The sequence below is a fragment of the Lutra lutra genome, chromosome 6 (assembly GCF_902655055.1).
Source record: "Lutra lutra chromosome 6, mLutLut1.2, whole genome shotgun sequence".
Classification (NCBI taxonomy): Eukaryota; Metazoa; Chordata; class Mammalia; order Carnivora; family Mustelidae; genus Lutra; species Lutra lutra.
The window spans coordinates 141,006,578-141,032,501 of record NC_062283.1 but is presented as its reverse complement, the minus strand read 5'-3'; the positions used below and the strand labels follow the sequence as shown (position 1 = coordinate 141,032,501).

Genomic DNA, 25,924 nt, shown 5'->3' with positions numbered 1-25,924 from the left:
ATCAGTCTGCTTTTCAGTTGAAAGGGAGACTCAATTAGAGACCTAGGTCAAGTTAGACCAAAGGCATATGTTCACTTCAAAGTGTTACAGTCCAATATTAACGGGAAACTCGAGATTTACACCCTGTAAGGACACAAGTTTTTCCTTTGTTTCACTTCCATTTCAGTGGGGGCACAGCCTATCAACTAAAGGAATATCATGAACAGGTTGTCAGTTGGAGAATGTCCATGGAAGTACGATGTAGAAGGTAAGATGAAAGTCTAATCAGCAGTCTTGATGAAGCCTTGAGAAATGGCTTGAAAATCTCACCTCGATGGAATTAAACATAACAGGTTTTAAAGTTAAATTTCAGGATCATATATATCTTGATTCAAATCTTAGTTCTTTTACTTATTAGTTGGACAAACTTGAGCTTCTTACATTTCCCAAGTTCTATTTTTCTCTTCTGTAAAACTTGGAATGTAATTAGTACTTTCTTTTTATGGTTCATGTAATGAAATTTTTTAAAAAGTGGATTTTTAAGGATTTAAGGATTTTAAGGATTTCATTTAAGGATTGTTAATATGGAGTCTAATGTGTAGTAACTTGTAACAAATGTTAGCTCAAGAAAGAGTATTTCAAATTTAATGAGGCTGACATTATTCTCTGATAAGACATTGGTAAATGTTCTGTTACTTTTGTTTTGCCTGTACTAACATTGTTTGTAGTATGTTTCTTATGTGTGCTAAAGTTGCACTCTGACCTATGGTTATTCTAAAAATCCACAACTATATTCTTTGACAATAGTTCATTAAGTTCATGACCTCATATATGTTAGCTAGAAGGCTGACTGGTATATTATGTTTTACATAACAGCTTAACTTCAAACAATTGTGTGAACAAAACATCTCAGTTACACTAATGCATGGTTTCTATCGCTATACTAGAATAGCAGAAGCCATATAACTTTATATAAAATGTATTTTACAAGGCAATTAAAACAAGGCTGTGTAGATGACTTATTAATTCTTTGGTTCATATATTATTATTATGAGTTTCTAAATTTTTGAGAAAATAATACTTTTGTGGAAATGATCATTGGTGTGGTTCATGTGTTTTAATATGTGTGTTGTGGCATTGATTCATGTAGTAATGTCTTTTGTGTAAATGTGACATATTTATTTTTATTCAGGAAACATCTTTGTTCAGGGAAGTAATCCTTTTCAAAGGGTGGCATCAATTTTTCCTTTGAAACTTCTATCCTAAATTCCATAAAAGGATAGTAATTTTAGAGAACAGAAGTTTTATGTCTGACTTCCAGGTTGAGCTTTCTGCTGCCTGTGTTCATGCTGTAAGGTGTTCAGAAGACTGGCCAGTCTTCTCATTCCAGGTTCAGCACTCTGAACCCTGGCCAGGGTTAGAGTACTTATGGCACTAATGGCACTAGTGGTTGAATATCCTAAAGCAATGATTCTTGAGATATTTCTTCCTCCTTGTCCTGTTCATTCAGGACTCTTCTAATATCCTTATTAATTTGAAAAATGTTTACAATATCTGCTTTGAGAAACACTTGTAAATTAGGATTGATAGGAATCTCTTTCATTGTTTTCTTAAATTAACCAGGGCCCTGTCCACTCATTTTTCTCTATCTTGTCTCTGAGACATAAATAATACCTTTAAAAAATTTTGGAAAAGTGAATAAACATTTAAATTAGGAGTTACCTCATTGCTGGGTTTGGTGATAGAGAAAGAAGTCCTATACTAATTAATTGTTAAAAAGCTTGGGAATAGTATTTGCCTGACAGTATGGTTGAAAAACCTAGGTTGGTTGTTATAATCTTATCCTTGGCATTTATCAGCTAGTGAAATGGTTTGATTTTCTTCTCCACTACACTGGACTTTTGTGGACAGGGAAGACTGTATCAATCTTCTCACTACTTTATCTGGAGTCTCTGGAAGAGTGCTTTTACATGGTTAGTGTCCAACAATCATTGCAAATAAATCCTTGAGCCTCAGTTTCATTCCTCTTTAGTATTAGACTAGTTAACAATTTTTTTCCCTAGGATCATAAAAATTTTATGAAATTCAAATTAGTCATTGTAATGAAAAAATTAAGGTCCTTTAAAATTGTAAGGTATAATCTTTATTATTTAGATATATGTTTTATTTCTTTTACAGAGACGTTAAATAAGCTTTCTTTTGTTTTTGGAAGGAAAGACTTGAGGATCTCAATTTACGCTGTCTGACTTTTACCGGACCTCTTATTTTGGTGCCTTGGACCACCAGCATCATCAGAAGCACACTCATATTTAATTTCTTTCAAATCATATGGTTACCTTTTCATAGGCCATGGGGCCTGGATAAGTATGAAATTATAATGTCTAGTAATTTCTCCTGTTCCTGGCAGATGAAATCAGGTTCTGATGTTGAGGTTATACTGCTAGCAACATTTTTCAATTAACATTTAATACTTCCCCGCAAAATGCTCAATCTCTCATTGGCACTGAACCCACTGTTTTATGGAAAAATGTTCAGAGACAAGGAAGGCCTTCCTTTCATTGATCTCCTTGTTTCCCACAGCTTTTATATTGAAATAGTTTTAATTCTCAGGGACACTAAGCCCCATGGATGTTATTTTTCTACCCTGTGGTTGCTTATTTATACAATTCATTACTCTTATGGCATTTACATACATTGCTTTGAAAGTTCTGAAAAAAATCCATTAAGGTGTTAGAAATAGACAGACACACAGATTCACTGTACCATCATTAATGCATCCATTATGAAGAGCTCCACCTTTTTGACCAATTTTAATGTGATTAGTGAGTCAGACTCATAAACGAAGGTAGGATTCTCTTCCCAGAGATGGAATTCTAAATGCCTAAATTTCCATAGCTAGTGTTTGAAAACACCATTATTTTAAGTTATTTCTTCTAATTCAAATAAACAATGCTGCTGGCTAAAAACAAATTTCATCATATGCAATCAGCATTTAAACTTAAATTCTGCTTTAGATGTTGTGACTATAATACCAATTTAAATGTGAAACATTTTTAAGTAACAAAATAGCTATTTTCTCCCCCAAATAATTGGTTTGCATGTTTTTACCCAGTGAATTTATTCAGTGGACAGTATAAAAAGAAAGACTTATCAAAATGGAATCAAGTAAATTGCACTTCTCTGTCTTTAGAATTTTCTTGGTAGCATCATGGTAGTCAATAAGATGATCTTGAAACCATCCAGTGTTAGGAAGGAGTTGACTAGGATGAAGAGAGGAATGACAATATTGACACCCATGCAATGCCTTGCTTTGCTTCTGCAGAAATCGTGATTCCAAAAAGATAAACTGTATTTCAAAATATTATATCAGGTAATATATATGACCTTAGCAAAAGCAAAACACTGGGTGAGTGTTCAGATCCCACATGCTAATGGTGTGAACCTAGTGGGAAGGAAGATAAATTCCCAATAGGAAGGGAGCAAATAACAAAACTCTTTACTTTTATATAGCCCTTTTAGTGTTCACCACATACACACTTCCATATATCTTATATAATGTGGACTTAAAATCCATGTGAGATTGAATATGGTTATTATTTTTTAGTAAAGGTTAGCTCATGAGATTTAGGGTGGTTGAGTGACAATGTTCACTAGCAAGAGGCAGAGATTCAAATGCAGTTCTTCTCATTCCAGGTTCAGTACTCTGTCCACTATGCCTATTATGAAGGGAGCCAATTGGTCAATTTTAGGGAAATTTTGGAAACATGCTGAGCTTTACCTTTTCTGAAAAGGTAAAGGTAATTGAATTTGCTACTTACTCTGTAAACAGCTTCTTCAAGTTCAGAGAAATAAGACATATGTATAAACCCCAAACCTCCTTGACAAACAAGCTGCAGTTTTCACATTCATAAAATGAACAGGTTGGACCACATCTGTGACCCTTAATCTTGGCTGAACATTAAGGCTTTCCTGCCTATTCCCTGAAACTACCCCCAGAGATTCTGATTTAATTAACCTTAACTTTAGCTGGAGGTGGGCTTCCATTTTTTTTTTTAAGCCTACCCAGGTGATTCTGATGTGTAAACCAAGATTGAGCACCACAGGAATGGGTGATCTGGGAAGTTTTCTTCTAGGTCTTCTTTTATGTGCCAAGCATATTACAAGGATTTGTTCAATATTTTGATGTTCCAAGACTTAACTGGAAGGAAACTCAAATTTTATTATTTATTTTAACCTGTCTGGGTTCTTTGATAGAGTATAGATCTAATTCTCACATAAGTGATTCTAGGAACTATAGAATTTTTTTAGCTGGACTGTATATCACCCAGTTAAATCTCTTCTCAACTTTGCTCCTCTTGCAAACTTATATCCAGGGGCTATTTGGCTAATCTAAAGAATTGCTTACATGCCAGAAAGTTTTCTCTAAGCACAACTCTTTAAAGTAGCAATCATTTGGAGACAGATGGGGACTGAATTAAAGATGGAGCTAGGCATAAAAGAGATTTCAGTGAATCCTTAGAAAACCAATGAGAAAACCATGGATAAGAAACCACTGGATTACAAACACTACAGAATGCTTTGGCCTAACTGATGCTCCTTTTTATCCAGCTAGCCAGTCTGAATACTAAAACACAAGGGAACACATTTTTCAAAGCAAACTTTGAGAACTGCAGAGAACTGTTTTTTTTTTTTTTATTTTTAAATGAGCAAGTTACATAAATTAGAAAAAAAGGAAAAAAATTCCAAGCAACGAGCTTTTGTGCTTGAAAGGGCATAATGAGAGGTTGGGTGAAATGAAGCTGCCAGTCACCATCTGGGTGCATGAAGGTGGGTGCAGAGTGGCTGGTATGCAGACATAGGTGTCTTTGAGGACAGATTTTGTATTTGCTAAGAAGTTAATATGAATTTGCCGATGACAGTTCCAATTTTTCCTGAAAGCTTCAAATAGTTGAAGATGAAAATACTGTGAGAAAGCCTAGAAAATTGCACTGATTTAAGATAACCATAAAGCATGTCCAATTGAGGGAAACTTTTCAGCAATGCTATTTTCTAAGCACTTACTTCCTGATCGCTGGCTAAGGGTGGTAATGAATATTGCAAATTGTCTGGTGGGAGAAGTGCGAATGATAGTGGCATAGGAGGATCTTGAACTCACCTTCTCCCACAAACACAACAAACCCGCAGCTACATATGGAGCAATTCCTTCTGAATGCTAGCTGAACAGTGCTTCCATAACAAAAAATTAAAAGGCCACATCAAAGTGGACAGGAGAGGCGGAGTCACGGTCTTGCAAGAAACCCCACCTCCACGTGTGGTGACCCATAGTCAGGAGAGGTTCTTTTTTCTTTTCTTTTTTAAAAGATTTTATTTATTTATTTTGACAGAGTGAGAGAGCATGAGCACACAAATAGGGGGAGTGGCAAGCAGAGGGAGAGGGAGAAGCAGGCTCCCTAGTAAGCAGGGAGCTCAGTGTGGGGCTCAATCCCAGGAACCTGGGATCATGACCTGAGCCAAAGCCAGAAACTTAAACTTAACTGACTGAGCCACCCAGGCACTCTAAGGGGGGATTTCATAATACAGAGCTTATCCCTCAAGAGTGAGGGGTTTGTGTCCCATATCAGGCACTTCTACCCTTGGGAACTGCACCAGACAGATTAGCCCCCAAGGAGTTTGGTCTTAAAAACAAACAAGGCTTACTTCCAGGAGAACCATAGAGTATAGGGACAGAAAATCCACTCTCAAAGGGCTCAGCACAGACTCACTTACATGGAGACCCGGTACAAAAGCAACCATTTGAAAGGTAACTAAATCATATGAAGAGACTCATTTGTTAACCTTAAAGCATCTTTCAAACAGGCAAGAAACTGTTGGGATTCTCTCTGAGGATGGAGATGCTGGCAGGTGCCATTTTTGCATTCACCTTCTGCCTTCTTGGTGCTGGAGCTGGTGGGTACTGTTTATCACACCTGCCTTCTGGCCTGTTAGCTTCAGTGGGAGTGTCCCATCCCCTCACACTAAGCCATAGCTGTTGACTGTCTTGCCCTCATGCACCACAGTTGGGCAGTCAAGTACCTTACATTTGATCTTGGCCATGGGGTGTCCTGCCCCAGTTACCATGTGTCACAACCACAGCCTGCCTTACTACAGATGGTGGGTATGCACAGCCCCTTGAGTACCTGGCTTGAGTGCCTGGCTCTGGTGGCCAGTGAGGATGTGTTTCTGTGCTCTTTAGGTCTAAAATAATCAGAAAGACAGTCTGTGGCAGGTTACCATCTCTAGAGTAATGCATAAACAGCAGACTGACACATATCTCCAGTCTTCATGAGAAAAATACCCTTTTTTTTTTTTTTTTTGTCCTAGAGTTTCAGCCCGAGGGGTAGGCTTCAGATTTGCCACACATCCAGATGCTACAGATGTATTCCCAGGAAATGTGGGCAGGGAGATACCAGATTAAAGCACTCCCTTGGCTTTGCCACAGATCACTGGTACATTCCAGAAATGAGCTTATACACATGACTAAAGCCACATTTTTTGCAAATGTTGCAAATGTTGAGGGGACACCTCCAACTCTTGGTCTAGAAGTCAACAGGATTTATGATCACAGACTCAAAAGACTGTATCTATATCTATATCTATATATCTATATACATCATCTTTCTATTTATCTATCATCTATCTATATCATAAAAGCTGCTGTTTGATGATGGTGCCTAAAACTAAGCACTATTTGAGATCCATCCCTTTGGAACACTGACAGGCCTTACACACTGTCAACAGCTGGGACCCATCAAAAACAAATCAGGATACATAGATAATCAAAGAGGTTTGAGAAACAACCAAAACCTAAGGCAAGGTTGAATGACAAGGTTCATCTCCTTTATAAGGCCACTCTTTCAAGACTGAAAGACAACATTTATTCCAAATGAAACAATAAGACAAAACCTCAGAAAAACACCTTAATGAAATAAAGATAGGTTATCTATCTATTATCTATTTACTATTTGTCTATTTATTATATATTTATCTACTTACTCTTTTATTAAGAATTTAAAGTAAGGGTCATAAAAATATTCACTGAACTCAGGAGAAGAATGGATGAACACAATGAGAACTTCAACAAAGAGACAGAAAACATAACAGGGTACCAAGCAAAAGCCATAGATCTGAAGAACACAATCACTGAATTGAAAAATAAATTGGAGCTGTGGAACAGCAGACTAGTTGAAAAAGAAGAATGGATCAGCAATATGGAAGATGAGGCAGTGGAAATCACCCAATCAGGGGAACAAAAGACAACAGAATTAAACAAAGTAAAAATAGTTTAAGTGATCCATGAGACAATATCAAGAGAAATAATATCTGCATATAGAGGTTCCAGATGGAGAAGAGAGAGTAAGAGGTAGAAAAGCTTTTTAAAGAAATAATGGCTGAAAAGTTCCCTGATGAAGGAAATAGACATTGAGGTCCAAAATCAAAGATAGTTCAAAATAGGATGAACCCAAAGAGATCACCCTAAGACACAATATAATTAGAAGGCCAAAGATTAAAAATAAAGAGAAATAACAGCATCAAAAGGGAAAAGCACACACACACACACAAAAAACAACTTGTTATATACAAGGGAACCCCCATAAGGCTATCAGTTAACTTTTCAGTAGAAACTTTGCAGGACAGAAGACAGAGGCATGATATATTCAAAATGCCAACAAGAAAAAGCTTCCAACCAAGAATATTCTACCCAGCAAGGTTACCATTCAGAACTGAAGGAGATATAAAGAGTTTCTCAAACAAAAACTAAAGAAGTTTATTAACACTAAACTGACCTTATAAGAAATGTCAAAGTTATTTCTTTAAGCTGAAAAGATAATATACTAATTAGTAACAAGAAAACATATGGAAGTAAAAATCCCACTGGTTAATGCAAATATATATTAAAGGTAGTATATTAACTGCTTACAAAGCTAACATGAAGGTTAATAGAAAAAAGTAGTAAAATTAACTATTACTATAATAGTTAATGGATATGTAAAATGAAAGATGAAAAATATGGTATTAAAAACAGAATACACAGGGGGGGAGAGTAAAAATATAGAATTTTTAGAATACACTCAGACTTAAGATGCTATTAACCTGAAATAGACTGTTAAATATCTGGGATAGAATATGTGAACCACAAAGCAATCTATAGTAGATATACAAAAAAAGTGATAAAGATATGGTAAACATAACATTAGAGAAACTTACCAAATCACAAGGGAAGCAAACAAGTAAAGAAGCAACAGAGAGGAACTATAAAACAACCAGAAAACAATCAACTAAATGACATAAGCATATGCATATTGATAATTATTTTAAAATGTAAATAGACTAAATTTTCCAATCAAAAGACATAGAGTGGTTGGATGGATGAGGAAAACAAAACTCAAATTATGTTGCCTATAAGAGACTCACTTCAGATTAAAGGACACACTGAGACTGAAAGTGAAGGGATGGAAAAAGATGACCCATGCAAATGGGAGCAAAAAGAATGTTGGTGTAGCTATGCTTATACCAGGCAAAATAAACTTTTAGAAAAGACTGTAGTAAAAGACAAAAAGAGGCATCACATAATGATAAAGAGGCCAATTCAACAAAAGGATACAACAGTTGTAAATATTTATGCACTCAACATAGGAGCACCTAAATATATAAAGCGAATATTAACAGAAAAAAGGGAGAACATGGCAGCAATAGAATAATAGTTAGTGACCTTACTCCATTTACATCAATGAATAGATTATTCAGACAGAAATCAGTAAGAAAACATTAGCTTTAAATGACACATTAGACTAGATGAACTTAATAAACATATGCAGAACATTCCATTCAAAAGCAGGAGAATACTAGTGCAAATGAAACATTCTCGAGGATAGATGCTAGGCAACAAAACAAGTCTCAATAGATTTAAAATGATTGAAATCATTATCAAGTATCTTTTCTGGCCACAATCGCATGAAACTAGAAATCATTTACAGGAAGAAAACTAGAAAAATCAAATATGTGGATATTAAATAACATGCTACTGAACAACCACTGAGCAGCAAAGAAATCAAAGGAGAAAAAAAAATACCTGGAGAGAAATGCAAATGGAAATACAACAGACCAAAATTATGGAATGAAGGAAAAGCAATTTTAAAAAGGAAGTCTATAGTGGTACAGTCCTCTCTCAAGAAACAAGAAAAACTCAAATAAACAATTTAACCTTACACCTAAAGGAACTAGGAAAAAAAAAGAATAAACAAAGTCCAAAGGGATTGGAAAGAAGTAAATAGCAGCGATAACATGGAAATAAATGAAATAGAGACTATTAAAAAGACAATAGAAAATGTCAATGAAGGTAAGAGCTGGTTCTTTGAAAAGATAAACAAAATTTACAAACATGGGGGGCCTGGGTGCCTCAGTGTCTACCTTCAGCTCAGGTCATGATCCTGGGGTCCTGGAATCAATCCCCTCATCAGGCTCCCTGCTCAGCAGGAAGCCTTCTTCTCCCTCTTCCACTCCCTCTGTTTGTGTTCCTATTCTCACTGTGTTTCTTTCTGCCAAATAAATAAATAAGATCTCAAAAAATTACAAACATTTAGCTAGTTCACTAAGAAAACATAGAAGATAGATAGATAGAATCAGAAAAGAAAAAGAGAAGTTACAACTCATACCACAGAAATACAAGAAATCATAAAAGATGACTCTGAACAATTTTAGCCAACAAATTGGACAACCTAGAAGAAATAGATAAATTCCTAAAAACATAAAACCTACCAAAATGAATATGATGAAACAGAAAATCTGAGCAGAATGATTACTAGCAAGGAGATAAAATCATTAATCAAAACCTCCCAACAAACAAAAGTTCAGGACCAAAAGTCTTCATGGGTGAATTCTACTAAACCTTCAAAGAATATTTAATACCTATCCTTCTTTTCCAAAAAAAAAACTGAAGAGAAGAGAATGTTTCCAAACTTATTTATGAGGCCAACAGTACCCTGACACCAAGACCAGACAAAGAAATCATAGAAAAAGAAAATTACAGGCCAATATTCCTGATGAACATATGCAAAAATCCTCAACAAAAGATTAGCAAACCAAATTCAACAACACTTTAAAAGGATCATGCATCATGATCAAGTGGGATTTATTTTAGGAAAGCAGAAATGGTTCAACATCTGCAAATAATCAATGTGATACACACACCACATTAACAAAATGAAGGATGAAAATCATGTGATCATTTCAACAGATGCAGAAAAACATTTGACAAAATTCAACACCCATTTATGATAAAAACTCTCAACAAAGTGGATATAGAGGGAATGTGCCTCAATATAATAAAGGGTCATATATAAGAAGCCTAAAACTAACATAATACTCAATAGGGAAAACTGAAGGGTTCCTCTAAGATAATTATTAAGAAAAGGTTGCCCATTCTTGCCATTTTGTTCAACATAGTATTGGAAGTCCTAGACTTAGCAATTAGGTAACAAAAAAGAAAAAAAAAAGTCCAAAGTGGAGAGAAATAAAACTGTCTCTCTTTGCAGATGACATACTATAGATATAAAATACTAAAAACTCTACAAAAAAACTGTCAGAATTAATAAATGAATTCAATAAAATTTCATGATACAAAATCAACATACAGAAATTTGCTGCACTTCTATGCATTAATAACAAACTATCAGAAAGAAATTATTAAGAAAACAATTCCATATATGATTACATCAAAACAATAAATTACTTAGGGGTAAATTTAAGGAGACAAAAGATCTCTCTAAAAACTATAAGATATTGATGAAAGAAATCAAAGAGGACACAAATAAATGGAAAGGTATCCCATGTTCATGGATTGGAAGAATTAATATTGTTAAAATGTCAATATTACCAAAAGTCATCTATAAGTTCAATGCAATCTCTATCAAGATCCCAATGGCATTTTTATAGAAGTAGAGAAAACACTTCTAATATGAAACCAGAAAAGACCCCGAATAGCCAAAGAAATCTTGAGAAAGAATAAAACAGGAGATATTACATTTCCTGATTTCAAGCTATATTATAAAGCTATCATCATCAAAACAGTATGGGACTGGCATAAATACAGACAAATAGACCAACAGAACAGAATTAAGAGCCCAGAAATAAACTCAAACACAATGGGCAACTAATATTTGACAATGGAGCCAAGAATATGCAATGGTGAAAAGACAGTCTCAATTAAATGGTGCTGGAATTATTGGATAATCACATGTAAGAGAATGAAACTGGACCCATACCTTACACCACTCATGAAAATTAACACAAAATAGACTCAAGACTTGTGTGTAAGACTTGAAACCATGAAACTCCTAGAAGACAACATAAGAAAAAGTTTCCTTGATGTAGGTCTTGGTAATGATCTTTTTGGATATGCCACAAAAAGCACAGGCAACAAAATAAAAAATAAACAAATGGGACTACATCAAACTAAAAAGCTTCTGAACAACAAAATAAACCATCAACAAAGTGAAAAGAGGACCTATGGAATGGGAAAAAGTATTTGCAAGCCATATATCTGATAAAAAGGTAATAGCCAAGTAGAGAGAGGACTTGTATAACTCAGTAACATGAAAACAAATAAACTGAATAAAAAATGGGCAAAGGACCTGAATAGACATTTATCCAAAGAGGATCTATAAAAGGGCCAACAGGTACATGGAAAAATGTTCAACATTATTAGTCATTAGGGAAATGCAAATTAAAACCACAGTGATATACCACTTCATACCTCTTAGAATGACCATTATCAAAAAGTCAAGAAGTAACAAATGCTGAGAACTGGGGACCCTTGTGCATAATGTAGGTTTTTAAATTTGTGTGCCGACCTAGGTATCTAGTGACAGACTGATGATTGATTCATATGGGAATCCATTTTATTTTCAAGCTATTCCTTTTGATTATGATAATGAAAATAAAAACATTAAACTTGTCTTCATGTCATGAAAGTGTCATTATATTTAATGTGGAACATAATTTCTGATTTTTTTCTTCAGCTGTGTTTTTAAAATATTTCCTTGTAAAACATTTGCATATGCAGTCAAACCTCATTATGAATGGATTCTGTATCAGCAAACAACCTTACATACTAGAATGTATTTTAACCTTGAAAATCTTTACTTTTGGGTTTTTGTGGTCGTTTGCAGATATGTACAGAGTTATGAAAAATTTGAATTGCTCTGATGGGCAAGTTCTCAGCTGAGGTAAAAGCAACACTCTGCTGTCCCATTTTAGCTGTCAGACTCTAAATGTCTCCTTTCTGAGGTTCATTAAGTGATTCATTTATTTTTTTATTATTTTCTAAAATTTAAATTTAATTTATTAACATATAGTGTATTATTAATTTCAGAGGTAGAGTTTAATGATCCATCTGTTGCATATAACACCCAGTGCTCATTACATCATGTGCCCTCCTTAATGCCTACTACTCAGTTACCCCATCCTCACCTCACCTCCCCTATAGAAACCCTCAGTTTGTTTCTTATAGTTAAGAATCTCAGGGTTTGTCTCCCTCTTTGATTTTCTTATCATTTTTCTCTCCCTTCCCCTATGATCCTGTTTTGTTTCTTAAATTCCACATATGAGTGAAATCGTATGATAATTGTCTTTCTCTGATTGACTTATTTCACTTAGCATAATACCCTCTAGTTCCATCCATGTCATTGCAAATCATAACAGCTCATCCTTTTTGATCTTCGAGTAATATTTCATTGTATATATACCACCTCTTCTTTTTTTAAAGGTTTTTATTTTATTTATTTGCCAGGGAAAGAGACGAAGAGAGAGGGAACACAAGCAGGGGGAGTGGGAAAGAGAGAAGCAGGCTTCCTGCTGGGCAGGGAGCCCAGTGCTTGTCTCAGTCCCAGGACCCTGAGATCATGACCTGAGCCAAAGGCAGATGCTTAGCAACTAAACCACCCAGGCATCCCTATACAACATCTTTATCCATTCATCTGTTGATGGACATCTGAGCTCTTTTCATAGTTTGGTTATTGTGGGCACTACCACTATAAACATTGGGGTGCAGATGCCCATTTAGATCATTATGTCTGTAACATTTGGGTAAATACCTAGTAGTGCAATTGCTGAGTCATAAGGTAGCTCTATTTTTAATTTTTTGAGGAATCTCTGTACCACTTTCCCGAGTGGCTCTACCAGCATGCATTACCACTAGCAGTGTAACATGTCTTCACAGGCAAGGAAAACAAAAGCAAGAATGAACTATTGGGACTTCATCAAGATAAAATCTTTTGCACAGCAAAGGAAACAGTTGACAAAATCAAAAGACAACCTACTGAGTGGGAGAAGATATTTGTAAATGTCTTGTCAGATAAAGGTCTATTATCCAAGATCTATAAAGAACTTACCTAACTCCACACTCGAAGAACAAATAATCCAGTCAAGAAATGGGCAAAAGACATAAACAGATATTTCCCCAAAAAAGACATACAAATGGCCAACAGACACATGAAAAGATGCTCAACATTACTCAGCATCAGGGAAATACAAATCAAAACCACAATGAGATACCACCTCACTCCAGTTGGAATGGCTAAAATTAATAAGTCAGGAAATGACAGATGTTGGCAAGGATGTGGAGAGAGGGGAACCCCCCTATTTAATGACATACTTATAGCATTTTTGTGTTTTTTGTTGGTGATCTCAGTGTTTAAAATGGACCTCAAACAGAGTGCTGAAGTGCTATCAGGTGTTTAGGTGTTTCTAAGTATAAGATAGTAGTGATGTGTCTAATGGAGAGGTAGGTCTCTTAGATGAGCTTCATGTAGGCATTAGTTATAATACTGTTGATCATACATTCAATGTTAATGAATCAACAATATACACTAAACAGACACCTTTAAAACAGAACCACAAATAACAGAGAGTTATGTTTTGATTAATTGATACAAATGAAATTGGAGGCTCATAGGAACCTAACCCTGCATCTTCTCTAGAAATAATACAGTCTTCTGTAATTTACTAATCACAATGACTTCATAGAACATAACTATCGTGAATAATGAGAACTGATTATTAACTTTTTATTTTTCTTACTCTTTAAGATTTTACTTTCTGTATCTCAGCCATGAGTTTGATCTGTTTCCTATTTAAAATTTTTGGACTTACACATCTATCATCTATCCATTTATCTATCTATCTATGTGAATTTATTTATTTACTTGTGTGTGTGTGTGTGTGTGTGAATTTATGATTTGTTGATATTAATCTATTGGTACAGATCAGTTTTCATGACTCAAGTTATAAAAGCTAAATGCCCATGAACAAAGCAGTGAATGGAGAGAATTGATCAATGAAAATTTGTATCTGAATACTTTGAGGTGAATTTGAAATGCTAAAAACTTTCAATTGTAAAATATTTCAAAGATGCATGGTTCTTTTGTTAAACCTTAAGATGTTTAAATTTCTTAGCTACAGCAGAAAAATAGTTGTACGTCAAATCTTCAATGATTAGGAAAAGACATTTTGTAAAAGCATGAGAAAATTCCCAGATTTTTCACAATCAGAACATTTATCATGGATTATGCTGCAGGGAGCTTGGTTGTAGAAGTACTATGAGGAGACTGCAAAGAGACATGGCTTTAAGTTGAGACTTGAAGAACAAGGCTTTTATTAGAAAAAGTAGATGATAGGGGAAAATAGAAAGAAGTAAAGAAAAAGAAGTAAAGAAATAGAAAGAAGTAAAGAAGTAAAGTAGAGTAGGAGAAATTAATATGTAGTGTATCTGGAGATAGTGAATGTGTTAAGTTGGTTTAATTAATTTATTATTTTAAAAATATTTTATTTATTTGCTTTGAGAGAGAGTGAGAACACACCAGGGGAAGGGGCAGGAGAGGGAGAGGGAATCTTAAGCAGACTCTATGCTTAGCATGCAGCCTGATGTGGGGCTCAATCCCATGACCCTGAGATCATGACCTGATCCCAAAGCAAGAGCTGGGCATTTAACCAACTGGGCCACCTAGGTACCCTGGGTTTAATTTATTTATCATTAATTTAAATTATTAAGAATACTTTTTTGTATGAATGATTACCATTTGAATCACTTTAGAACATCTACTTATATGTAAATAATAAGAATAACACATGATTGAATAAGAAAAATTATACAACTGTACTCGACAGTATTCTTGCCTGGGCAGAAACTTATATCCAGAGCAGAATAATGTCTCTCTTATTAAAATGCATCCCAGTTTCCATCAAGTGTAAGAGCCCTATCCACCCTACTTTAGAATGCAACAACTAGAATATAATTAATTTCTGAAAGCAAATATTAAAGCAATCTTTACATGAATTAAAAGGAGAATGAAAAAGAGAGAGGGAGAAAGGAAGAGAGAGGGTGTTAGAGAAGGAGAGAGAGAAAGACATAGGAGAGAAGAGAGGGTGTCAGGGTTTAAGCTGAATTTGAAGGGTCTGAGTTCAGGCAAAATCCTATGTGTGAACTTTGAGGCCCAACCATAGGCAATTATAAAGGCTTATCTAACCGGCTTCATGGGAAGAATCTGCCCTCCTCACAACAAACTTGGTACATAATCTGGAGGAGGTTGTGATCAAGGACTCATGCTCCTTTTCCAACTCAACAACCATGCTCTTAGATGTGTTATATATGTGTGTGTATATATATATACACACACACATACATATGTACACACTGGAATACTATACAGCCATCAAACTCCCCCAAATCTTGCCATTTGCAACGATGTGGATGGAACTAGAGGGTATTATGCTAAGCGAAATAAATCAATCAGAGAAAGGCAATTATCATACAATCTTTGGGTCTCTGTGATATAAGGAATTTGAAAGGCAGGGTGGGGGGTCATAGGGGTAAGGGAGGGGAAAAATGAAACAAGATGGGACCAGGAGGGAGACAAGCCATAAGAGATTCTTAATCTCAGGAAAGAAACTAAGGGTTGCTGGAGGGGAGAGGGATGGGAGAGATAAGATGGCTGGGTGATGGACATTGAGGAGGTTATGTACTATGGTGAGTGCTATGAATTATTTAAGACTGATGATTCACAGACCTGTACCTCTGAAACAAATAATAATTATATGTTAATAAAAAATTTTAAAAAGAAAAGATGTATATGCATTGCTAGTCCAACAGCCTCCATTTGAAGTCTCCTTGTTGAGGAGCCCTTAAGAAGGTTATTTCCAAGTGTCTCTGTTGAGACCTCCATATCAGGAGTTCTGGAAAAAACTTCTCTCCTCTCTTACTCCATACTTTCCCATTCCTATTCTTTTACCTCTCCCTCCCTCTGGTCCGTGGGTAAATAAAATATGTTTTTTGGGGCTCTCTGTACAACAAGATGATGGCCTTCTTCCCCCCTCTGTCACATCTATACTCATACATGTAACCTGGTGCTCTTCTGTTGGGAAAAATTGAAGAGTGGGAAGCTGACACCTTTTTCCTGTTTCATGTCTTGCTTATACTCTCACAATAAGTGAATAAAGTCTTTATTGTTTTCGGTTAGTCTCATTGCATTAACTGACAAGCATAAAACTGACAGCTCAGCATTTTCTTTCTCTGGCAGACTCCATTTGAGCTTATTTAGAATCCAAAGGGTGAGATGGAATGAAACCAAGGTTATTTAATTTGGTAGATCATTACTTTTTTCTCTATATGGTACAGCTACAAAAATTATGGAGAAACAGTCCTTGAAGTTGCCATAGGAATTCTTACTACTAGAAGGGACTCCAAGATTTTTAGTTTAATTCTCACATTTTGTAGGTGAGGAGAATGAGGCACAGAACAATTTGAAGTTAAGTCACAACTGACACTTAGGGTTCTGAGCTAAAGCAACTTTTTTTCTTTTTTATTCCATGTAACCTTTCCATTATAAATGTCTATCTTGGTTCAAGGACCCTCAGCCTGAAGAATTTGTGGAGAAAGAAAGTGGCCTGAAGCGACACAGGTGGCTAAGGGAAAGGAGGTGCTCAAACAAACTCTTTATAAAATGTTTCTTATACATGACATTTCTTCTATCTGTTGTTTCAGCTCACTTTGAGGATCCTGAAATTTTCTTGAGCCCAGTTATTATAAGAACCCTTATAGTTATTATACAACTTGGAATCTGTGGAGAAGGGGGTGGTAGTTTTTGTTTTCTGATAATTTGTTAGAAGGCACAGGAGGTTTTATTTCTTTTCCATATCAGAGACCCTACTGCCACCATCCTCTTGAACTCAAGAAGTAATCTGGACACCACACATGACTGTTGTCATAAAGTAAAAATGTACTAAGAAAGACTTTCCTGAATCCTGAGGCAGGAAAACAAATAAAAGGAAAAACTTCACTTATGAACTCTCTTCATTGTTCGAATTTGGGTTACTTATTCAAGTTTTTCTTAAGAACTTTTTAATTATTAAGAAAAACCTAGGGGCACCTGGGTGGCTCAGTGGGTTAAGCCTCTGCCTTCGGCTCAGGTCAGGATCTCAGGGTCCCGGGATCAAGCCCTGCATCGGGCTCTCTGCTGGGAGGGAAGCCTACTTCCCGCCCCCCACCACCCCCACCCTGCTCTCTCTGCCTGCCTCTCTGCCTACTTGTGATCTCTGTCTGTCAAATAAATAAATATATAAAATCTTAAAAAAAGAGAAAAACCTATATTCTATGATAATGTAAAGACTTTATTAGTAAGATTTTACTGTGCCAAAATGTTGTAACCCATTGTAAAATAGCAGGAATTGGTGTGAAGGTGAATCATTTTGGAAAGCAACTGTAGGGAAGAGAAGTGGGACCAGAAGTGGGGAGTAGGAAAGTGAAACAAGAAAGAAGGAAACAATGTGGAACACAAATTCTAATGTGCCTTGTGGTCTGCATCTTAGAACTCGATAGAAGGAAGCTTAGGTGACATTCATCCACAGTCTCTCATTTCCCCAGTCAGTGGTTGTTTCATGGCGTGGCAACTCCCTCACACTTTCTGATCTGTTGTATCACAATGGTTTTTGTGGAGGGTGGTGAAATCAGAGAACTTCCAGAGCCAAAGGCAAGGGGTGTAGATGTAGCTAGGATAGAGAATTAACAAGTTATATCTGGGCATAACTGACTGTCATACCGATCACTGAAGTAAAAGGTGAGCTTCAGGATGAGAGGTGAGATACACAAATGTCTGAAACATTATGAAAACCATTGTTTTACAATATTAATATTACCTGAGGGTGCTCTAGAAATTCTTTGAAGGTACCTTGGGGACCCCAGTGGAGTGTAGGATGGGGGTAGCAGTTGAGCAGTACTGTGTGGCCGCAGCATGTGATTAATCCTGCATAGTTCGTTTGATCTCTTTTATATATTGGCCATAAGTTCTTGAAATAAGTGTCTATGTCTATAAACAAATTTGGAGACTACTGTCATAAATCATTATTTTAGTTCATATAAATTAAACTTTATGAAGGTTAAAGATATGAAATTCTCGTATTTTAGCATTTCACATGTTTAGTCTTGGTATTTATCATTAACATATTTTAAAATGTTATATTGTTTTACATTATTTATGGAAACTAAAATAATTTTATTTTAATTAATACCTAAAGTGGAATAATGGAAGAAGTAACATTTTCAACTTTAATGTGTAAAAAGTTCTCTAAGATATTCAAAATCTGGAAGTAAGTGTTGTTAGCATTTATTACTTGAATGACATTTTGAAGTAGCCAGAAACAAATTATTTTTATTTCCTTCTTGGAATAGAGAAATTACACCTAGGTTTTATTTATGAACAGATTTACTTACTGTAGCAGTTGCCAGAAATTTTTTTCCCCAAATATTGAATGTAAGTATTAATGAAAATATTAGTTCAAGAAAACACTTGCAAAGAAATCTTTACAATGATTTTTAACACAGATTTACAGATAAGTTAAAAGTATTAAGGAGGACTAGTTCTTTGACATCTTGGTTCTATCATGATCTGCTGGAACTAGAATAATTCTGGGAAAATAGTGAAATTATGTCTAAATTAACATTAATGAAAAATATAAATTTTAATATGTAAAGTTCAAAGAACATGTTTAAAAGATTATATTTTGGGACACCTGTGTGGCTCAGTGGGTTAAAGCCTCTGCCTTCGGCTCAGGTCATGATCCCAGGGTCCTGGGATTGAGCCCGCATCGGGCTCTCTGCTCTGCAGGGAGCCTGCTTCCCCCTCTTTCCCTCTGCCTGCCTCTCTGCCTACTTGTGATCTCTGTCAAATAAATAAATAAAATCTTTAAAAAAAAAAGAAAAAAAAAGATTATATTTTGTGGAGAAACACATCAGAGTTTAAAAATAAAGTTTAAAAATATTTAAAAATATTCATGTGAATAATAACCACCAAATTTGCATTAATAATAGTCTCTGGGGAAGCAGTATAATAGGAGAAGAAAGGAAGTTTCTTATACATATATATTACATATATATATATAATGCAATTTATAAATTATACATTATTATAGATATATAATTATGTATTACATAATATATAGTCATACATAATTATGAATTACATATTGTATAATATACATAAATAATGGATATTATTATATATAACATATTACTAGAAGTATATATAATTATTAATAAATATAATAAATAATAATATTAATTAATAAATATAATAAATAATATAATTATTAAAATATATATAATTATTATAATTATATATAACTTTTAAAGGTGAAGAATCTTCTATTACTCTCTATACATTCCTCTATGTTGGTAATATTACATAAAATATAAGATAGCTCATTCTTTCAAGAAGCAAAGACGAGAAGGAAAAGAAACTGATTGATAACACTATGTGAATGACAGACATAGCATTCAGTTGAGGAAATGAAAAGTAACTTTTGTTTTCGGGACACATGGAAGAAAACTGTTCTGACAGAATTAGCACCTGTGTGGGAAACAGCAGTTAAAGTTGAAATTGTAATAGATGATACTAGAAGCTCTCCATTGTGAAGTAAAAGGAATACAATTAAATTCTTATGTTTTCATGTAAAACATTATGTCAAAGACAGAGTTTCTTTTTTCCCTTTGAATCCAACCTCTAACTAGGATATTTTATAGTTTTAAAAAAAGAAAGTGAGGGGTGCCTGGGTGGCTCAGTGTATTAAGCCTCTGCCTTCCGCTCAGGTCATGATCTCAGGGTCCTGGGATCAAGCCCTGCATCTGCCTCTCTGCTCAGCAGGGAGCCTGCTTCCCCCTCTCTCTCTCTGCTTGCCTCTCTGCCTACTTGTGATCGCTCTCTGTCAAATAAAAAAAAATCTTTAAAAAAAGAGAGTGAGCTTTATTGGTATTTGAGCTTTCTAAAATAAAAAAACTTTTATTTTATAAAAATTACTAGTGATCATATTCAGGGACATAAGCACTGAAATTAATTCATATGTATATATGTATTTGTAGATAGATGTATATATATAAATACAACATATATAAACTTACAAAAAATATTGTTATTCCTTATTTTCCCAGCAACTTATATATGAAGTAAAAAAGCTTGTAGTTCTGTTCCAATCAGGCATGACTGATCACTTCATAGTTTAAACCTGAATCAAATACTTAGTATATAGAACAAGTGTTTTAAAATGAGAAATACTTTTTAGTGAAAGAAAAATGACAATAAAATCTTGCATATATTTAAATGCTCTGCTCTGATAACTAGTTATATTAAGAATTCATCTAGTCATACTAAGAAATAATCTGAAAAATGAAGACAATATTGGGTACTCTTCATTGGTAATTTATTGGGAAGGATGGTTTACACAGCTCATAAAGATCTAATGGTTTCCAACCCTTTACTTTTTTAAAATAGTGTGTGCATAGGCCATATTCATGACTATATGAACAAATTCTTGGAAGAATATATCACAAAATAAATACATGTATGACAATATCAATTTTTAAATTTATGGTTAATTCTATTCTTGGGTCAAGTGTTCTCACAAAGTGAAGCATGCTGGTTGCTATAACTTTGTGTACTATTTTGGTTAATTTTTAAAAAATTCTATTTCTTTTAAAAATTTGACTTTTAAGTAATGTTCACACTTAACGTGAGGCTTGAACTCACAATCTCAAGATTAAGAGTTGTGTGCTCCACTCTCTGAGTCAGTGAGGTGCCCCTAGTAAACAGTCTTGACAGTAATAAAGTATCATCCCATTTGAAATAATTGCTAAATTGTATAATATTTTATCTCCATATTCTTTAGAATCTATGGTAATTTTTATAATATTTATTATTATTATTAATATAATATTATTATCTTATTAAATTATTATAATAATGTTATCTTGCAAGTAATATTTTTTCTTTAAAACTGAAAAAGTTTCCATGTGGTGAATAGTTTTAATATTTTAATCATTTAACAGCTAGATTTTAAATCTTTGGATCATATGATAGTATCTCTTTTCCTCCCTTATGTTCCTTAGAATAGCACAGTGTAAGAATTCTACTTAAGTTAATACTATTTAATAATGTTGTTGATGACGGTATGATGATGGTGGAGTTGAGACATAGAGCAAAAAAGTATGAATCATGGCATCTGTATTGCCGGTTACTTTTGTTGTTGTTTTGGTTGCTATAGTCATCTGAGACTCATAATTCATTTGATGTATTAAAACGTTCTAATAAATATCACCTTAATCTGGATAGAAGATTGTAACTTGACCATTAACTGCACTTGACCATTCAAAAGTATTTGTTGTATTTTTAAATAATAGCAGGAAGTAAGCATTTCACCTCAATAAGATGTAGCATTATAGTCATCTTTTTAACAGGGACAATAATATCTCTGAACTATTATTTTGTAGTGAAAACACTACAGCCTGGAGATAGTCCAGTTAAATATTCTAAGCTAAATAAACATATTTTATTCAATCCCCAAATGTTTTCTTCACTACTTCATTGGTCACTAAATTGTCCATTTTTCTGTTTCACTGTCATATTCCCAGAGGGTTACTTGACTATGGAATTAAACACCCAACTTGTCATAGGTGGATATTTGGGGTGACCTTTCAAATCAGACTGCATTTTGTTCCAACTTTCGGTAAAGAGAAGTAAAGCATAATGTCATGTTGTTACTAAGACGCAATGTCCCTATGCTTCTCCAAGTCATCAAGAGGTCAGAGGTAATGCCTGTAAAAGAAAATCAACCAGCAATCACTTAAACACTGAAATAAGACCAATCTTATTTCACAGCCAGTTGCTGTTTTATCGGCTCTCTCTTTATGGAAAAGCATAAGCTAGAGGGGAGAAAAATAAGGAAGGACAATACCAGGAGAAGCAATAAAAGGGAATAAAGGGTTATGTTTCAGACAGCAGGATTTCTAGAGACCTCGGTAATCTCTCTTCATCATTTATTCTCCAGGATTCCAGACATAAATTTGGGGTACTTTATTATTTCCACATTATTACTGCTAATCAAATCTACTTTGCAATATTTTAGTTGAATTAACTCAAATCATGATTTACCACTCTAATAACAAGAAAACTATATTGGCTAAGATAGATATTATATTGAACTAATACAGTGTTACTGAACTAATGAACTACTGTCCTTGAATAAATCATTAATACTTTCTGTGCCTCAATTTACTCATCTACCATAGGTAAACTCTAGGTTCCCTTCTAGCCCTATCAGCTTATGAATCTATGAATATTCTTAGGACAAATGAGAAACATATTTTCTCTTCATAAGGAAGATCTTTAATTATGATTTTTATTAAAAAGGTAAGTAAGACTGGTTTTTTATCTTTGATAGGAGTCTTTGTATTACATTATACATGGTAAATATTTAAAAAAATAAATTCTATTGATTTCCTTCCTGCATTTTCCCTTCTGTTGTTAGCCTTCTTCTCAATAGATGGTGCTCTTTTCTCAGAGACACTATTTATCTTATTCCTCATCAAAAGATTAGAGAAATTAGTTTTATTCTTTAACAATCATTAATTAAGGCAATCAGACATACAAGAAATAATCAATTACAAACAACTCGCAGAACTTGATCATGAAAGCATAATAGGAAAAATGAATGTTAAATGATTAAGGAACTCCATTAAAACCTGCAGTACTTGCTGAATAGATGAAAAATATTGCAACTAAGTATGAAATTGCCATGTTCTCTACATACATATAACCCTGAGTAGGAAGAACATCTCAAATTAGAAATCATTTTAAAGTGTTAAAATATTTATCTACCTTAACAGAAATGCATATATAGTATTCAATTATTATCATTAGGACTTGAATATGCACGCCAACACTAACACAGTTAATATTGAAAGCTTGCACACTCTTTGCCAAATAAACCTGGAGCATCTAGGTAAACAGAAAATGGGACACAAAATCTTGAAATAATTTCACGGATAAAGACAGATTTTCCTCCCAGAGCAACCACTGTAACTTCCTATATAATAGTTTTAATCCAGAATTATGCGCTTTTGGTCACTTCTAATTGGCTTCCACTTTCAGAGGATTTGGAAAACAGTCATGCTCTGCATTTCTCCCGAAACACACTGTCTATGTCCAATTCAGTTTGTGACTCCCCTAGCAGAGTTGGCAGCTGCCAACTGCAAAATGGTCTAGGCAACACAACTGTCACATTTGTTACTACAAAACACTATTTACTGCAGAGAGACACCAGAAAAAAACTTTCTCACTGAGTGTGTCCTCAGGATAGAAGGAACCGTGGGGTAAGGACAAGTGTGACAAGCGAATGGGGGTGGTGGTATGGTGCAGTAAAGTACAGGTAAGAAAGCAGGGATAGGAAAGTTGCCAAGGTTCATGTCTGAAAAGAACTGAGAAGGAGTTTGGCCCTCTCACCAGGAAACCTAACTAGAATTCCTCTTCCATTATGCACAAATTACCTTTTCCACAGCTCCTGTGGAAGGGACTGTGGGATTCTGTGCCCAAGAACCCTCTTGGCTCAGTGTAAGTGAGCTCTAAGACAGAGCATATATATATATATATATATATATATATATATATATATATATATATTTTTTTTTTTTTTTCTCCCAGAGCTTTACATCTTCTACCAAGGCAATTCTCTGCTACTGAAATTTTTGATTTCTTTAACAGTGGAAGGGAAAGTCGAAAAGTGAATTTTTGCACTCACAATAACCACTCTATTCATTGTCACCCCCTTATTCACCTCCCTTCTCTCATCCTCCCGCCAAACACTGCCTGGGGGGTCAGGTGTCCCTTTATGCCCTATTAGCTGCTGAAGTCTCTGGTGGGAGTCCTGGCGCCTTTCTTACCTGACAATCACATACATGACCAGGAAGTTTCCGAAGAGACCCACCACGCACACGATGGAGTAGAGTGCCATGATGGTGATGGCCGTGATCATGGAAGGACTGCCGGTCGGAGGGCACGAGCTGTCGCTCCCGCCCAGCGCGGTGCGGTTCGGACCGCATGGTTCGGACAGGTTGCCATCTAGGTGGGAGAAGTTGACCCAGGAACCGGGACTAGGTGCCGGGGAGCAACTTGAAGAGTGCGTATAGGGATCAGTGCAATTGCTGGCGTTGGTGGGGACGGTGCTGCTGTCCATGGTGCTGACGGCTGGCTGGGACCTCGCTCTGAGGTAAACCCGAGCACCCAGACTTTTCCAGGTTCCACGCGTCTCGGCCGCTTCCTCTCGCCGCTGCCACAGTTCCTGCTATTTCTTACAGAGATCAGCCCTGGTGTAGCCAGAGAGGAGCGTCAGGTAGAATGGGAGAGGGGGGATCTGACATTTTCCACTGCTTGTAGCCCCCTTCCGCCTTAGTAGTAGAGACACATCCTCAACCTCACACCGCTATGGGGAGGGGAGGGAGGGCTGTGCGGGATCCGGAGGCTGGAGGGGAGGGAGGAGAGAGAAGGGGTGGATTTTGCGCAAAGCAATCCGACCAGTTGGTCTGCCTCCCCATTCGGCACGCATCCGTGCAAACACCACTAAGGAGGGGCAGAATGGGGAAGGGAGTTGGAGGGAAGGGGCGGGGGAGACAGAGAGTTAGTTCTTGGCAGCAGTAAAGCAAAAGAAAGGGGGCTGACATCGGTCTATTTTCCCAGCTCCGTTTTCTCTGTGTAATATGAAAGGAAAGACGTTGGCCTGGTGCAACCGGGACAATCCTTACATCCCATCGCTCTTCCAGCCCTCCAGTCTGCTGAAATCATTCGGGACAGGTTACACTAACTCCTTTTCTTTGCCTTTTCTTGCCTCAGTCCTGCACGCACACACAAAAGTAACCATGTTTTTTACATCACTAAATGAGAATTTTCAACCCTTCAAACCTGTCTGGAAAAAAAAAAAGTGGTCCTGTCTCTGAAAAAAGAAGTGAGAAACAACTTTTGTGTAGGAAACCTGTTCCTTTCATTCCACATTCCCCTAATTTCTCTTAAAGTAGAAGTTTTGGTTACACCTGATTTCTGTCTTGGTGGGGACGAGGCACAAATTCTGTTACAGAAATCAGGGGGTTGTGGCATCCAGGAAAGCCAACCAAAAATAATGGTGAGCCTCCACATCTTAAATCTCAAAGATCCATTTAGAATTGTTTATTACCCTTTTATTGACAGACTTCCCACATGGACATGAACTTCTCAGTAGCAGTTCTCAAAATCAGATATTTGCATTAGTTTAGTCTGTTTCCTAGTGTAGAGATTCCAGGAGGAATTTCACAAACATCTGGAACTGGAGCGGCCCACACAAAGTTGGGGAATTTTGATACATTTTAAAATTTGATACCTAACTTCCAAGATCCCAAATACTTCAATTTTGGAAATAAATTTGTAAATCAACCAGGGTGAAGATCTTTTGATTGTTGTTGTTTATTTATTTATTTTTTTTTGTAAATTAACACTAATTGTGAGGTAAATCTCATAACTGTAAGTGTATTTGTGTATGTATATATGTATATATATGTATATAT

The 25,924-nt window shown here is 35.5% G+C and overlaps 1 protein-coding gene across 3 annotated transcripts in view; it reads right to left on the bottom strand.

Moving 5' to 3' along the window:
- Positions 1 to 24,784, bottom strand: part of OPRM1 (opioid receptor mu 1) — a 69,166-nt gene extending 44,382 nt beyond the window's left edge. For all 3 annotated transcript variants that reach the window (XM_047733019.1, XM_047733020.1, XM_047733021.1), the window contains exon 1: positions 24,275 to 24,784. In XM_047733019.1, coding sequence (XP_047588975.1) covers positions 24,275 to 24,567 — 293 coding nt within the window. In that variant the 5' untranslated portion in view covers positions 24,568 to 24,784. The remainder of the gene's footprint in view (positions 1 to 24,274) is intronic.
- Between the last annotated feature and the right edge of the window lie 1,140 nt (positions 24,785 to 25,924).